Source organism: Populus euphratica, unplaced genomic scaffold, assembly GCF_000495115.2.
Source record: "Populus euphratica unplaced genomic scaffold, PopEup_1.0 scaffold210.1, whole genome shotgun sequence".
Taxonomy (NCBI): Eukaryota; Viridiplantae; Streptophyta; class Magnoliopsida; order Malpighiales; family Salicaceae; genus Populus; species Populus euphratica.
The window spans coordinates 270,269-287,266 of record NW_011500094.1 but is presented as its reverse complement, the minus strand read 5'-3'; the positions used below and the strand labels follow the sequence as shown (position 1 = coordinate 287,266).

General features: G+C 36.9%; 2 protein-coding genes across 2 annotated transcripts; one reads left to right on the top strand and one right to left on the bottom strand.

The window, feature by feature from the left end:
• Positions 1-789: 789 nt before the first annotated feature.
• LOC105109249 (elastin) lies at positions 790-1,185 on the top strand. The gene has a single exon (XM_011003881.1). It carries the CDS (start codon positions 790-792, stop codon positions 1,183-1,185), a length of 396 nt encoding a protein of 131 aa, XP_011002183.1.
• Positions 1,186-5,928: 4,743 nt separating this feature from the next.
• Positions 5,929-6,279, bottom strand: LOC105109248 (acanthoscurrin-2-like). The gene has a single exon (XM_011003880.1). It carries the CDS (start codon positions 6,277-6,279, stop codon positions 5,929-5,931), a length of 351 nt encoding a protein of 116 aa, XP_011002182.1.
• Between the last annotated feature and the right edge of the window lie 10,719 nt (positions 6,280-16,998).

The following is a 16,998-nucleotide window of genomic DNA, read 5'->3' as shown; positions in this document are numbered from 1 at the left end:
AGTGTTAGCTCATTATCTAGCTTTTATTGACATTATTTCAATGGATTTTGGAGTAAATCAAACTCTTATTGAAGATGAGATCAGGAATTGATTTAGGAGGAAGCCATTATAAACTCAATAGGTTATATGTCTGATTCAAATTTTCGTTGATGTTATTTCCCAAGAAGTTCAAAATCCAAAAACATAACATATATATAAACTGCTCATTAAATTTAGTTAACCCTTCACCTCAGTATCAAGATGTGATTAAAGTTTCAAGTTCAACTATAATAATGGCGTCGTATCTCTAATATTATTATTCCTCTCTGGCTAACACATGTATGGAATACAATATTGATGATCAATATATCTATGGTGACATGTCACAGAGTCAGCTATGCATATATATAAGATGATGATTACTCTATGTTATGATTTATAAAGGATTGCTCGTTTTAGATTCTGTTAATCCCTAATCTATCCCAGAGGACAAGAATGTTATGATTTGGGAGCGTTTAAAATTGAAGGTACGTACAAGTCAAAAACCATAAACAAACCTGGCAATTCACTTGAATAACATGACACATGACTTCCATAAATCTCACTCCTTTTGATTCACCTAATTCTCTGATACTAAATTCAAAGAATTTCCCTTCTCGAGATTATGAGAGCTATGTCTCATTGTCATTTATTATAACCCCTTTATTATCCTCAACCGTTAGCCACCCTTCAAATCCCTATAAAGCCCACACCCATGCAAAACCACAAGCTCAGTTATTACTTCCAAAGAAGAGAGAAAGAGAGAGGGAGATGGCTAGCTGGGTTGTGATTTTTGTGATTGTTTTAGCATTTGTGCATGCATCTGCACGTAATGTTCCTAGTGATGCTGATCTTGATAGCAATAATGCTGTGCCTAGTGAAGAGCAAGTGTTGCATGCTAGTGCACCAATGGCCGAGTCACCTAGCAGCACTGGTCTTAAGGACAAAAAGAATTTCATATATGGTGGTGTTGGTGGCTTTGCTGGGATGGGAGGCTACGCTGGTATCATTGGTGGACTGCCAATTATTGGTGGCCTTGGTGGACTTGGGAATTATGGAGGGGTTGGAGGGGTTGGTGGAATAGGAGGTGTTACTGGCACTGGTGGTCTTGGTGGTTTAGGAGGTTTGGGTGGCGGTGCAGGTGGTTCGACTCCACCATTGCCTTAAGTCAATAATTAGCTTCGTGTTCTTTCTTGCTTTGTTTGGTGTTTTAGGGAACTGTCTGAGACAGGTCGTTGTACTTAGTACTAGTTATAATTAGTCGCTGTCCTTATCAAATAGTTGTCTCCTTGGAGACATCTTATGTTTTGTGCTGTTGTCACTGAAAAAAAAGATGTTTTGTGTTGTTATCTCATGTTTCAATGCTAATTGTAGTAACGTCCTTCGTATTGTTCGCAAAAAACTGCATTTTTGTCTCAGCTGGAAACTATCATGCACAAACAATTGCTTCTCTTGTTTTAATTATTTGTGATCTGTAGTAGAAAACAAATTAAGCCAGAAGCCCAAGCATGCATGTCAGTTTCTGGCGTTTAGAATATGATCCTTTCAGGCACTACTGATTTTTGCTTCCATGATCAAAATATATGTATTAAGTTTTGTGGATGTAGCATTATAGGGACCATAATAACAAATAGTTGACTACTTCAGCGATAGATATTAAGTTGAAGCAAGTTTTAGCTTTAATCGGACATCCATTCTCCACCTTGCTGATCATGTAGAACACCAGAGCTACACACACACACACACACACACACCGCGATTTCTTAAGATATTGATATTACTAGTAGATTATATACTTCACAACACAGTTTAAATCCATGTATAAGAGTGTTGTGTTGAATCATGTGTTTCTTAGCTAAAAAGATAAAAATTGCACGCAGCTTCAGCTATTATTATATTATTTTATTTTAACAAATCATTTGATTGGCTAATATGTGTCAGACAAAATCTAACTCACATTTTGCATGTATACCACCTGTACGTTCAATGTCCTGCAGCAGGTTTTATATATCCGCTAAATGTATGCATTTATTGGCTATAAATTCCTGGCAGAAATAGGATCTATTGTTGAAACTTGCATGGCATTTGTTGCTGTCACGAGTTGAGCATATCTAGCTACTCAAAGGCTACAAAAGCAACAGATACAATTTTTTTTTTTGGAAATCCGGGCTAGAAGCCCGAGAAAGAAACTATATTAAACGAGGAATGAGGAAGACTGGATCCAATAAGATTATAAGATTATAGTATAAAGTCAAAAATAATCTTGATGTGGATTCTAAATAATCCAATTATTTCTACTAATTAGATTTATAGTAAAATTATAATTTGCTAATCAATTTAGTGATGCGTTAGCCTCCTTGCTATAAGCTCTCGTATTTTCATAACTAGGGTATAATTTCTATCTACTTTAACGGTTAGTCTTGTAATTAGCTGTAATTAGCTGAACCATCAATGAAGAATCTAAAATAACTTGTTTAAGCGCAAAAGTTCAAGCTAGTTCCAAATCAGTGATAACAGCTAATAATTTTGCCTGAACAAATACCTATATTAATAGCAAAACCATTAGATCATGTACCCAAGTTGTCTCTTAGGATCTCTTCTACTCCAACGATTACTAAATTACCTTTGCTATAGCCAATCACATTTAATTTTATTCAGTTAATGAGAGAATACTGCTATCCTACATATTGCACTCATTTCTTTTGTTGCTACCTTGACCCGTAAGAGCAAAATAGTTATTGGCATCCCTTTGATACAATTGTTTTGTTGATTTGCTGTTGCTAGTTCTGAGAAAGAAAACCAATCTGCCAAAAAGCAAAAGAAGCATAAAACAAATGCAAGATGAATAATATCCCAGCAAAACCTCGAATTCATATGAACAATACATACTCACCAGTGCCTTGTTCTCTTAACATATTATTGAGACTTGTTTAGGAAGATTATTTGTAAGACTATATGAATATAAATGATCACTACACCCGAAGTACTGCATAATCACTTAACAATAGTAAATTTCAGGGCATAAGAATGATACTACCACCAGACAGCCTACGGAAGAATTATTAATTATGATGATGCTTTTTTTTTTTGTGATATGGAAAATGATATCACTGATGTTTTTATTTATTTATTGCTCTGTGATTTGAAAGTTTTGGGATTGTTTTATGCAATGGATGGTATATAATGGATGAACGTTGTTGCACCCGACATCGCGGCGGCCTTAAAATTTTTGATGGAATGGAAAGAATGGATTTCTGGCATCCTATTCTTTGATGGGGGAATGGTCTTTGTTTAAGGAGTCGCCACCTAGTATTATGGTTACTAGGAACCCTAACTGGTCAATAGAGATTCTATGGTTCGAGACTGGTTACGTAAAAGGGAAGATATCATCACCCCTTAAACGTCCTACCTAAGGCAGGCTGCATTGCTACTCTTTGTCTTTAATTGCTAATATTTTTTTTTGTTGGTTTATACTATGATTGTTTGTGTGTAATATTTCTGACTCTGGCACCAGTGAATATTCAACTACGGATATTTCCAACTCTGGCGTTGGTAAATATTGCGTAGGTATCAAAGTAAATAAATTTAAATCATTAATTGCTAATATTTTTTTTGTTTATACCATGATTGTTTATGTATAATATTCCTGACTCTGGCGTCAGTGAATATTCGACTACAGATATTTCTAACTCTGGCGTTAGTAAATATTACGTAGGTATCAAAGTGAACAAATCAAAGTCATCATTTTTTTTATTCCTGACTCTGGCGTCAATGAATAAAAAAAATAAAATCAGTTTATTATATTTTTTTTTAAAAAAAGTAAAAATAAAATATTTTTAAATCAGTATCTTTTATATTCCCGACTCTGGCGTCAATGAATAAAAAGATCAAATAGATTTTTTTTTATGCATGTATATCTTTATGTAACTAAGTAAAAGAAAAATACAATAAAATAAAATAAATTATTAACTTTATTCCTGACTCTGGCGTCAGTAAATAAACTTATAATTTTATTTTATATTATTTTATTTTTATTTTTTACCTACTTTTATTTTTACGAAATTAAACAAAGTTCAATGAAATAAATTTGAATCAATATTTTTATTTTTTGCTCTGGTTATTCATGAATAAAAACAAAAAATTCATTTTTTATTTTTTATTTACACATTCAGACTCTTTTTTTAATTTTTTAATTTTTAATTTTTTCTATTTTTTTTATATATTTTTTTTTTTGGCTGGGCCCAGCTCAGCATATATTTTATTTTAGTTTTTACCAACAGGCGTGCGTGAACTGCTCACGCACTTTTGCTACAGGAAGCATGTAATTAAAATGTAAGGAGGAAAAGAGCAACTTACCTGATGCTGCAACTAAAGATGATAATGATAGTGAAGGGCCGGCTTGATGCTATTTTCTCTTCCTCTGTTTTCCTCTTGGTGTCCCTCTAATCCTCCTTTTCTCTGTCCTTTTTTTTTCAAGCATACCTCTAGCAAACACAGTAACCAGTTAATTATTTTTGTAAGGAAGGAAGGAAACTTACCTAGGTGTGTGGCTGCTGAAGGCGAAGTCGAGGGAGACTGGGGAGAAAAAAGGATTAAGGGGCGGCGGCTAATATAGAGTTCGTCGCCCCCTTCTTTTTTATGTTTCTTTATGTTAAGGTTTCTGGTAATGGCCTCCTCTTAAGATTTTTTTCTTTTAGGGTTTCTCTCTAATCGTCTTCCTTCCTCTCTCTCTCTCTCCTTTTTTTGCTCTATTTTTCTAGGTTAATTCTCTATTCTCGGGTCTATCCTCCCCTCTTTTCTTTACCTTTGACATCTGTATTTATAGTGTCAGAGTCCCTTTGTGTGTGAGAAACCAAGTTTCAATCAAACTCATTCTCTTTTTTGAAGTTCGAATTCGAATCAAATTCAAAAGCAGACAACTATCATTATCTTGAGGATTATCTTGAACAAGGTAAGGATTATCTTGAAGTAGATAAGGATTATCTTGAAAAAGGTAAGAATTAGCTTGAAGGTAAGGATTATCTTGAAGAAGATAAGGATTATCTTGAGGATAAGGCTATAATGACAAAGGGACATTGTAATCCTTAATTTTTACAGAAGTTGACAAATCACACTTTTCATCGAAATAAATCTCTGATCTTTTAATTTTTCATTTTAAACCCTGTAAAAATTAAATTAAAATCCATTTGGCCAAAATTGGGTTATAACAAACGTGGTAGATTGTTTTAATTTTCTTTTTTTCAGGAATATAATCATTTGTTTTATATGAAATTTCAATGCAAAGCCATTTGGTGTGGGATCTTGCGATCTATTTAGATCACTTATAAAAAATTAGTTTTTAATGTTGCTGATATTGATTGGAATAAAATTTATAATTTAATTATTTATCATTTAATTTAATAACTTCGAGTTAAATTTTAAAATTTTATTTATATAAGTATTGATCAATTAAATGTTTAGATTATGTGTTGAGGTGGTTTAGCGCTTAGGATTAATAATTTTTTTATATTATAATTTTTTTTTAATAACACTAGCTAAGTCTTAATTATATTTTTCATAGAATACTATATATAAAAAAAATTAAGTCACTAGCACTCACATAATTCTTGTATATTTATTCAATTCAAGACACTATCATATGCTAGAAGATAACTTTTCAGGAAATTTAGCTAGCATATGATAGTGATTACATGCATAAATGCTGTGACGGACCAATAATGCAACATCCCTACCACCTGAAAACAAACTTACCAGACACTAAGATAATGAAAGATATTTTTCCTAGATGAACACAACAATATTGAAGGGTTTATGTATTACAAAATGGAAACATCATGGATTTATGGCCACTGAAAAGGGCACCAACAAATTAAAGCAAGCCGGTCCTACATTCAACACTTATTTGACAACCTAGCTAGGAGCACCCCTGACCTTGATCTCATTCACCCCCACCGCCGCTTCCAACTCCACCTCCGCCACCTCCTCCACCACTTCCACCTGCCCCGCCCCCCTCCTCCATAGCCCACCTCCTCCATAGCTGCCACCTCCAAAACCAAAACCACTTCCAAATCCACCCGATCCTCTGCCACCCCCGCCCACACTACTAGACTCACCATTATTTCCTCCACCACATTGATCTTGTCCACAATCAAAGTGCCCACCATTATCATCACAATTTCTACCACTCGCACCTCCAACCCCATTGCTTCCTTGACATCCACCGTAATCTGTATCGCAACCATCAACCCCACCGTATAACATATATACCACAGAGAGCAGGACAATGAAAAAATAACAGAATTGCTTCATATTTAATTTTTTTCTGATAGAAAATACTTTTTGGTTATGCTTGAAATCCAATTTCATTTATATAGAAAGCAAGCCACAAAGAAGGCACGTTAATCCATTATGTAGCTCATGTGAATCCGAAAAATGCTATGGGGTACCTGAATCTATCCCCCGTGAGGACAACTCGTGAAAAACTTCTGTCCTTGTTAGTGTTTTTATCCCATGCCATCAGGGACATAAAATCCAAGGTAAATTTGTGCATACATTACCTGCATGCAGTTTTCTACCTGCTACATGTAGGCGTCATCAATCTCAAGATCAGGGCAGTAAGGGCATGATGAACATGCATTCATACTCCCATAATGCCCTAACCTATGCTCTCCAATCTGAAGCGAATTAGAGGAAAAAAGCATTGCTTTAGTCATCCATGTAAAAGTAGAATCCACTTGCAAGAAGGATTAGTATATCCATGTAATTAATTCGTGCAAACTGAAGACTGTCGTCAACGCAATACAAGGGCGAAGAGGTCATATCATGATGTACTGCACAATGCAGGACCATACATGTCCACTGAATCAACGGGAACTTTCTCTATAAATACCAGCTTGTCAACTTGTTCCGCAGCAATTAATTACCTTTCTTGCCAATCTGTGTACCACGTGGTTTAGTGCTGCTTTTGGTTCAAAGCTGACCTAATTGAAAATCAAGAGCTTCGATGGACTGTCTTCATGTTAGGAGATCCAAACATTCAAACACACACAAATTTACGTGGTTCGGCAACTTGCCTACTCCACGGAGCTACTGGTTTGTATTAATCAAGCTCAAAAGCAATACAAACAACAAAACAAGGAGGAGGAGAAAACTTCTCAACTCAACTCAACTCTCACCCTTAGCTCTCTCTCTGTGTTTCTCTCTATCTCGTGGTCTATCTCAGCTATCAATACATCTTCTATTTATAGCTGAGGAGGGAGATGATTGTTCAACAATGGTGGGCAAGTTAGGCACCTACCATTTGACTATGACTTCAACCATGGCTGCCACCAAACATGGCTGCCACCTACCATGGCTGCCACCGGCCATTTGTGTCCACACACATAACAATCTCCCACTTGAACACAAATGGTGTTAGGTCTGTCTTTTAATCTTCAAGACCCACTGAAGCTTTACACAGCTTCAGTTTATCGAGAGTAACTCCTTTGGTTAACATGTCGGCTGGATTCTTGCTTCCACAGATCTTTTCAAGTAACAGTTGTTCATCGTCGAGCAATTGCCTGATGAAGTGATATTTGATCTGTATGTGCTTTGTTCTGGAGTGAAATGTTGGATTCTTGGCAAGGAAGATTGCATTCTGACTGTCACTATACAAAGTACCCTTTCCATGCATTTTGCCCAATTCTTGCAGGAAATTCTGTAGCCATACTATCTCTTTTGCGGACTCTGAAACTGCAACATATTCAGCTTCTGTCGTTGAAAGAGCAACTATCTTTTGCAAGGTAGAACTCCAAGAAACAGCAGTGCCTCCTAGAGTGTATATATAACCTGTAGTACTCTTTCTGCTATCAACATCTCCTGCTAGATCAGCATCTACAAAGCCTTCAAGTTTCAAACCGCCAGCTGTGAAAATAAGACATGTCTCCGATGAGCCTTTTAAGTACCTCATGATCCATTTCACTGCCTCCCAATGCTGCTTTCCAGGATTGCTCATATATCGGCTTACAACTCCCACTGCATGGGCAATATCTGGTCTAGTACAGACCATGGCATACATCAAAGAGCCGATAGCTGAGGCGTATGGAATGTGGTCCATGTATCCACGTTCTAGCTCAGTTTTTGGTGACTGGTCTCTACTGAGCTTGAAATGATTCCCTAGAGGTGTACATACTGGCTTAGCATTATCCATACTAAACCTGCTAAGAACCTTCTTGACATACTCTGCCTGTGAAAGCTTTAGTATGCCTTTGTCTTTGTCTCTGATGATTCTCATGCCAAGTATTTGTTTAGCAGCTCCCAGATCCTTCATTTCAAACTGTTTTGACAACTGTTGTTTTAGCTTGTCAATCTCTTCCATGCTGGAACCTGCAATTAACATATCATCCACATATAGCAGTAGAATGATATAGGAGTTGTCAAAATGTTTGACATAGCAACAATGATCAGCCTGACATTTTGTGTATCCCGTACTACACATGAAGTTATCAAACTTCTTGTACCACTGTCTTGGAGCTTGCTTCAAACCATATAGGCTCTTCTTTAGTTTGCAAACTTGACTCTCCTTTCATGGTATTACAAACCCCTCTGGTTGTTGCATGTAAATGTCTTCCTCCAATTCTCCATGAAGAAATGCTGTTTTTACATCTAATTGTTCAAGATGTAAATTTTCTGCAGCTACTATCCTCAGAACAACTCTGATTGTTGTAAGCTTCACAACTGGAGAAAATATCTCAGAATAGTCGATCCCCTTCTTTTGCTGAAACCCTTTTACAACAAGTCTTGCTTTGAACCGTTTGCTTCCGTCATGCTCGGTCTTTACTCTGTAGACCCACTTGTTTTGCAAGGCCTTCTTTCCTTCAGGCAGTTTGGTTAACTCCCAAGTCTTGTTCTTCAGCAATGACTCCATCTCGTCCTTCATGGCTAACTCCCACTTGCTCGAGTTTCCATCTTGTAAGGATTCTTCATAAGTTAATGGTTCACCACCATCGGTCAGCAAGATATAATTCAGTAGAAGTGTGAACCGTTGTGGAGGCTTTATAGTCCTTGAAGACCTGCGAACAGCTGGTTCACTTGGCTCTGCACTATCTTGTGTAGAAGTGGTGGGTACTGAAGTGCTTGAACTGTCTTGTATGGACTCTTGAGTGGTAACATCAGGAAGCCTTTCTAATTGTATGAATTCAGATTTCTGTGGACTCGTATCTGAATCAGTTATCTCTAGTTCTGTACTTGATTTGTCTTTGTACAAAACTTTCTCGTTGAAGATCACGTTCCTGCTTCTGATAATCTTCCTGTTTTGATCATCCCAGAACCGAAATCCAAATTCTTCATCTCCATAGCCAATAAAGAAACATTTCTTTGATTTGGCATCCAGCTTGTTGCGAGCATCAGAGTCTACATGCACATAGGAAACACACCCAAAGACTTTTAGGTGAGCAAGCTGTACTTCTTTTCCTCTCCAGACTTCCTCGGGCAGTCTGAACTCCAAAGGTACTGATGGTCCACGGTTGATCAAGTAAACTGCAGTATGAACTGCATCAGCCCAGAATGTTTGAGGTAGCCCAGAATGCAACCTCATGCTTCTAGCTCGTTCATTGATGGTCCGGTTCATCCGTTCAGCAATACCATTCTGTTGTGGTGTGCCTGGAACTGTCTTTTCCATTCTGATACCGTTGACAGCGCAATACTCCTTGAAACCTCCATCAATGTATTCTCCTCCATTATCAGATCGTAAGCATTTCAGCTTCAAACCTGATTCAGTCTCAACCATAGCCTTCCATTTCTTGAATGTGTCAAACACATCAGATTTATTTTTCAGAAAGTAGACCCATACCTTTCTGCTAAAGTCATCAATAAAAGTGACATAGTACCGAGAACCGCCAAGAGATGCTACTGGAGCTGGTCCCCATAAATCTGTGTGCACCAGTTCTAGTTTTCTTGGTCTTAAGGTCCTGCCAACCTTTAAGAAACTGAGCTTCTTCTGTTTTCCGAGAACACAGCTTTCACAAATGTCTAGATCAACATTTTTTAATTCTGGCAGCTTTCCCTTTGACTGAAGTATCTTCATCCCCTTTTGACTCATATGGCCGAGTCTACAATGCCATAGCTGCGCTTGATTATCTGTTTCAGTAGAGGCAATTATATCTGCTGATCTTGTGGTCATATACAGGGTGCCGGTTTTCTTTCCACGAGCCAAAACCATTGCTCCCTTTGATACCTTCCACATTCCTCCACAAAAAAGGATTGAATGACCACTATCATCAAGTTGTCCGACCGAGATTAGCTTCTTCTTTAGTCCAGGAACATGCCTTACATTTTGCAAGTTCCATATAGATCCATTCATTGTCTTGATTTGCACATCTCCTATACCCACAATATCCAATGGTTGTCCATCGGCCAGATAGACTACCCCATAATTTCCAGCAGTGTAATTTTGCATCATTTCATGGTGTGGAGTACAGTGAAATGAAGCTCCAGAATCAAGAACCCAATCATCAATAGAACTATGTACTGCAAGGATCAAAGCATCTTGTACCTCGTTTGTAGTGGCATTTACAGAATCAGCTTCAGGTTTCTTTGGTTTTGTGCAACTCCTCATAAAATGGTCAGGTTTGCCACAATTCCAACATTCAACCTGCTTCCTGGGTCCAAACTTGCTTTTGCTTCTGTACCTGGATTTTGATCTGCCTCTGGATAAGCCTCTGTCTTGTCTCCTTCCTCGAGTGTTGATGTTGAAAGCTGAACCTGAACTTGAGCTTTCACCCGAGTCTTTTCTTCGTACTTCTTCAGCTAAAATCAGGTCTCGGATATCATCATACTTTAATTTGGATTTTCCAGCTGAGTTGCTTACGGCTGTTCTCATACCTTCCCAACTGCTTGGAAGTGAAGCTAGCAAAATAAGTGCTCGGATCTCATCATCAAACTCAATTTCAACGGATGACAATTGATTTGTGATGGTGTTGAAATTATTAAGATGCTGTGTAACAGAGGTGCTTTCTGTCATCTTCAGGTTGAACAGCTTCTTCATCAAGTGCACTTTGTTATTTGCTGATGGCTTCTCATACATCCCAGACAAGGCTTCCATCAATCTTGCTGTGGATTTCTCTTTTGTAACATTATGAGCAACTCTTCTTGACAATGATAGCCGGATAATGCCCAAGACTTGTCTATCAAGTATTTGCCAATCTTCTTCTGACATGTTTTCTGGCTTGCTCCCCAACAGAGGAAGATGAAGTTTCTTCCCATATAGATAATCTTCAATTTGCATTTTCCAATATCCAAAATCAGTTCCATCAAATTTTTCAATTCCTGCAGCCTTTATTTCATCAGCCATTTTTACTCTTTCTTGGATTTGAATCTCAAAAATCTGACCTTACAGATGTGTCCGGAATGGCTAAAAATGCTGGAAACGACACTGAGATCACCCAAATCGGACTTCGGATGGCTCCGATTTAAACAATCAAAAATTGAGATAACTGGACGCCGCAGATGAAGCCACGTGGCAGGAGGAATAGTCGCTGCGCCACACCGGATCAAAACCCAGTTGTGCTGATGTGGCGAGATGACGTGTCAGACACGTAGGCAATGTGGGGTCCACCTAATCTGACGTGGCAGATCCACAGAGATCTTCGCATGACGTAGCAGTGGTGACGTGGCTGATGACGTGTCCGGTGACGGGGCTGGTGACGTGGCTATTGACCGTGTCGAACGGCTGATGTGGCAGGTGACTTTGGCTGCTGACTGTGCCGAACGGCTGACGTGGATGCTGACGTGGCAGAGTCGAGTTGCAGGAAACGGCGAGGAAGATGCGTGAGGCGCGTACGACGCGTCTGTGCGCGTGGACAGTACTGGTGGTGGCGCGTGCAGGCATGCGGGACGTCGGGTTTTCACCAGTGGATTCCTCTCGTCGTGATCTTCACGGTGGTATGTTCAAAAACACGTTTTGAGAACTTTGATTTTTGAGTTTGGATCAAACACCCTTTTTTTCAAGAACTTTCAAGAACAAGCTCTGATACCAGTTGTTAGGAGATCCAAACATTCAAACACACACAAATTTACGTGGTTCGGCAACTTGCCTACTCCACGGAGCTACTGGTTTGTATTAATCAAGCTCAAAAGCAATACAAACAACAAAACAAGGAGGAGGAGAAAACTTCTCAACTCAACTCAACTCTCACCCTTAGCTCTCTCTCTGTGTTTCTCTCTATCTCGTGGTCTATCTCAGCTATCAATACACCTTCTATTTATAGCTGAGGAGGGAGATGATTGTTCAACAATGGTGGGCAAGTTAGGCACCTACCATTTGACTATGACTTCAACCATGGCTGCCCCCGACCATGGCTGCCACCGGCCATTTGTGTCCACACACATAACACTTCAATGCTTGATGTCTACTTCTTGTGCGACTTTACAACAGATTATCATTCGCAAGTCGCAACCTGTACCTTGCAATGTTCCATATTCAATGCTATATAGGATTGCTTCAACCTACCTCCACATAGCAAATGTGTATGAATTAAAAGGACAGCATCGGTAATAAATCGATAGCATAATTTCTTTTCTTTTCTTTTATAATAGTAGAATTTTATTCGTGAGATTTTCCATGAATAGTGATTTTGTGTAATATATTGTAAGTTTTTAGTTGGTAGAGTATATATTTATTTAATTAAATTTATTTATTGAGAAATAATTCATCTATTATTTTATATAAAAACCTACAAAATTGATGATGATAGGTTTATAGTTTTAAAATCTAGTTTGACAAATCGATTCGGAATCCAAAACTGAAACCTAGCCAGGTTTAAGAAAAAACAATTAGGAATTTAGCCCAGCCAAACCCAATCGACTCGAGACCTGACTGGCTCGAGTGAACCCAGATGAAACTCATCTGATTTTTTTATATATATAGAAATAAAACGCTATCGTTTTAGCTATCAATTTATCAAACCATTTTTGCAACATAAAGAGAATAACAGAAAACCTAATCTTTCAATCTCTGAAGCCTGCCTATTTGCCTTTGCTTCCTCCTTAAATCTTAAAATCTTCTCAACATGCAATGAGGAGAGAGATGCTAACAAGATGCTGGCAGAGTTAAACGGTGTAGAGCCGAGAGATCCTAGGTTATAGGTAATACAATGACAAAACCATTTGTTGTTACGCGTTTCTCTTCAATTTTCTGTTCTTCATTGCTTTATTCTTTCAGGTAAAACAGTATGATGGTTATTAAATCACCAATGGATCTTTGTTGTGGCTTTTTGACTTTTTTGGTTTCTAGGTTTTTTATTAATTAATTTGTTGTTATTTAATTACATGGGTAATTCATGTTTCCTAAATTAGTTTTTTATCTACATCTTCCCAGTTTTGGGCAAACTAGTTTATGATCCGCCATACCTGTTTCAAGAAGCCATCAAATTGCTCACTTCAATTGCTGGTTTTTGTTTATGTTGTGCAAAGGTGTGAAAATAGGAACGCAAATCCTCTTCAATGGAATAATCTAAACACGAAATAAGGGGATCTGAATGATTTTATTATAAGGAACTCATCATAATTTTTATTTTCATCTTTAGCAATAAAAGCCTGCATTTTGCCAAACATATAAGATGTAGTTTAATAATTTGTTATTATTTAACATGTACATATGGATGAAAGAGTGAAATGACTAAACACTAAGACTAAGAATACTTGAAAATGCTAGGAAAGTGTTGCATTAGAATTTTTTTTTAAACTTAATTATTATATCAAATCGATATCAGGTAAAATTTAAAAATTATAATTATACTTAATTATTTTTTGAATTTAGCTAATGTTTGCTTAACGTGCCTAAATTAAATACATTATTAAGCTTAATATGCTTGAGTCTTGATACATTATTAAACATAATTATAATTATATTTAGCTAGCACCGAACCCAACATGTTTTTACTAAAACATGTTTATATTTTAGAAAATTTTAACTTATAAGATTTTCTTGAAACAAAGTGTTTTCTAGAGAAAGATATAAGGATGAAACCATCAGAAATCCCACATAAAAAACAATATATCAACAAACAATTTTATAAGAGTATTTGGTTATTTTATATTTTTATCTATTTTATATAAGCATTTACCAAACACGTGCAATTTATTATTCCTTCGCACTGACCTTTATTTTCGGACATGGTAAGGCTAGCCTGTAAACCTAGGGGGGGTCTTCGAGGTGATGAAACGTTGTCCCAATCAAATGAGCTTGGTTTGTTGAAGTAACTTACCTAGCCTTCCCGATCCAAGCCTGACGTGAGTCAGGCATTGCTGGAGACTGATTTCACATAGCATTAAAAAAAACGCTCCTTCTTCAGGCAGTGGATGGATTGTGAGCTGGTGATACGCAGGTCCAACGCGTATACATGGGTTGAGATTCTAGGCCTCTAGCTGCACCCAATTCTCCAACTGATGGTGTTGCTTCTGTTAAGAAGTATCCTGTAATTTTATTAGTATTTAAGCTTAAATTTTTTTCTTGGTAGACTTTAATAAAAATTAGAAACACTATGCCAAGCTCGATACAAAATTAAACATTTTAACATATTTATATTTAAATTTTTAGGTTGAATGAATTATTTGATATAATATTAAAATTTTAATAACTAAATAATCATGAGCTCGAATTTTATTATCTTTATTTATTTGATAAAAATTAAATATAAAATAGTATGAGTTTATGTGAATTTTAAATCTAAAATTTTTTCACAAATATGTTATTAAAAATAATATAAATTATATTATAAATCTATATTTATCAGTTTAATTGAATTGGTTTTTTAAAAATAAAAAAATAAGCCTTCTGTACTTGCTTGGATTAGATCAAGAAACCTTCTTTTTTTTTGTAACCTCTCAAATCTTTGATATTTTTTGTGTTCTTTATACTTTTTGTTGATAAAATAGTAGAAAAACTTGATATAAAAGTGGATTTTTCCCGATTAAGTTCAAAACCTGAGTTATATCTGTATAAAAAGTTTTTAGTGGAATAAAAAACACTAGTTTTTGAGTTCGGTTCCTGTCAAATGGCAAACAAAGCAAATAAAAAATTAAGTAGATGAGAATTGTGTTTTTTAGAGAAGAGATCTATTTATTCTATGGTGGACAGGTCCCCTAGTGTAATGGAGAGATGCTATAAGCGTAATGCCTCTTTTTTTTTTATAGTATTGTTGAGATGAATTATTTTCCTTCTTTTTTTTGCTAAATCTGAGAATATATAGCACATCTTTAAAAATATATAAAAAATATCTGGAGTGGCTCACCATGAAAGGTGACATTTTTCACTAGTAGCTCTAGCTGAATAATATTATTCATGAACGAGGTAAAGACAATGAAATTCACTAAAATAGTAAATATACGAGCCTCTTGGTGTCAATGGGCCAACCAAGCTACCTTATAGCACCGCTGGGCCGAGTTTTTTTTATCATCAATCAGTAAAAAATTACAGTTTAAATAAGAATAAATAAAAGAATCATTTTTCATCCTCTCCTATGTAAAGTGGGTTGTTGAAAGTTAGACTATTTAATTTCCATGTTTTTCTTTGCCAAAAAAAAAATTCTTAATTTTGATTAGTGTATAAAAATCTAACGAAGCTAGCAAGACTTTGAACTAAACATGAATTATCAACGGACAAAATTGGCCTCGACATCTTTGTATAATTATTGACGTAAAGATAAAAAAATTATTGACGTAAAGAATGTCTATATTAAGTGGCGAACACCCCTTACTATTAGCTAAAAAATTAAACAGCTAATTGATTTATTTTATTAGGGAAATAGTCATGTTATAAGATAAGGATATTGCTACAAAAAAAAAAAATCAAAGAAAATGCAGTAAAAATGTAAATCAAAGCACAGCCACGACTCCAGAAGGCTCAAAATGGTACTCCACTGCGTAAACTCCAGTAGCAGCAGATAAGAAGATCTCCTGGAGATGAAACCGCAGCAGCTAGAACAGGTAGTTAGTATGGGCTTAACTAGTTATCTTTCAATGCAGGCACGCAAAAACAGGAAGAATATTCATCTCTAGATAAGGTTCTACAAATGTCCAGGGGTTCGAATTCTAAAAGCTATCTTAAAGCCCCAATTCCTGTTTATTTGGTCAAGATCTAATTAAGAACCTAGAGTCCCTTGTGAATATTAATTACTATTTTTGTGCAAAAGACGAATCTCTAGTGTAACGCCTCAGGCCCAGAAAACATGACAGTACCAGGGCTTGTTATTTATACTCGAAATGAAATTAGATGATGCAATGATGTAAGACCAACATCTGCATGCGTGCTTCGCTACATGTGTTGGTTACAGATGCAACAATAAAAGATTTATTACAATTACTCGCTTCCAATGCATGTATACGGTACAGCTCGATTTATCGCGACCTTTACGCCTCCCCCTCGAGAGAGTATATATATAGAACTACTGCCTTTGCCATAACCATGCACTAGTGCAAGGAAAATTAAACCGTTCCCTACATGAGTGACTAGAAATCAGGGGTCATTCACTTTTGGTTTGCTCAGCAATTATGCTTATTATAAGCTTTGCCCTTTGTGTCCAATCAGCAGGGCCTCCTCCAACTTCTGTACCGCATTCTACCTTACCGTCAACTTCTGTCGGTGGTCTTGTTGGTGGTGGGGGTGGAGGTGGAGGAGGAGGAAGTGGTGGAGATGGTAGTTGTGCAGGTGGTGCCGGCTATGGATTTGGCTCTGGTAGTGGCTCCGGTAGCGATGCTAGTGGTGGAAGCTATAGAGGAGGAGACGGAGGAGGAGGTGGGGTGGCGGCGGTGCAGGTGGCAGCAGTGGCTCTGGTTTTGGAGAAGGTTATCGCGAAGGTTACAGTTGTGGTGGCACTGGCACTGGTGGTTCTCCAGGCGGAGGTGGTCCATGAGTTCACCTTGACCTAGCTCTCGTTAGGAAGAAATCACCATCATACGTGACTGTTTTTATTGGCTAATGCCTACTAGCCATTTCTCGTGTTT

Excerpts from the sequence above, each read along its gene's own strand:
- LOC105109248 (XM_011003880.1), bottom strand. The coding sequence starts at position 6,279 with ATGTTATACGGTGGGGTTGATGGTTGCGATACAGATTACGGTGGATGT.
- LOC105109249 (XM_011003881.1), top strand. The coding sequence starts at position 790 with ATGGCTAGCTGGGTTGTGATTTTTGTGATTGTTTTAGCATTTGTGCAT.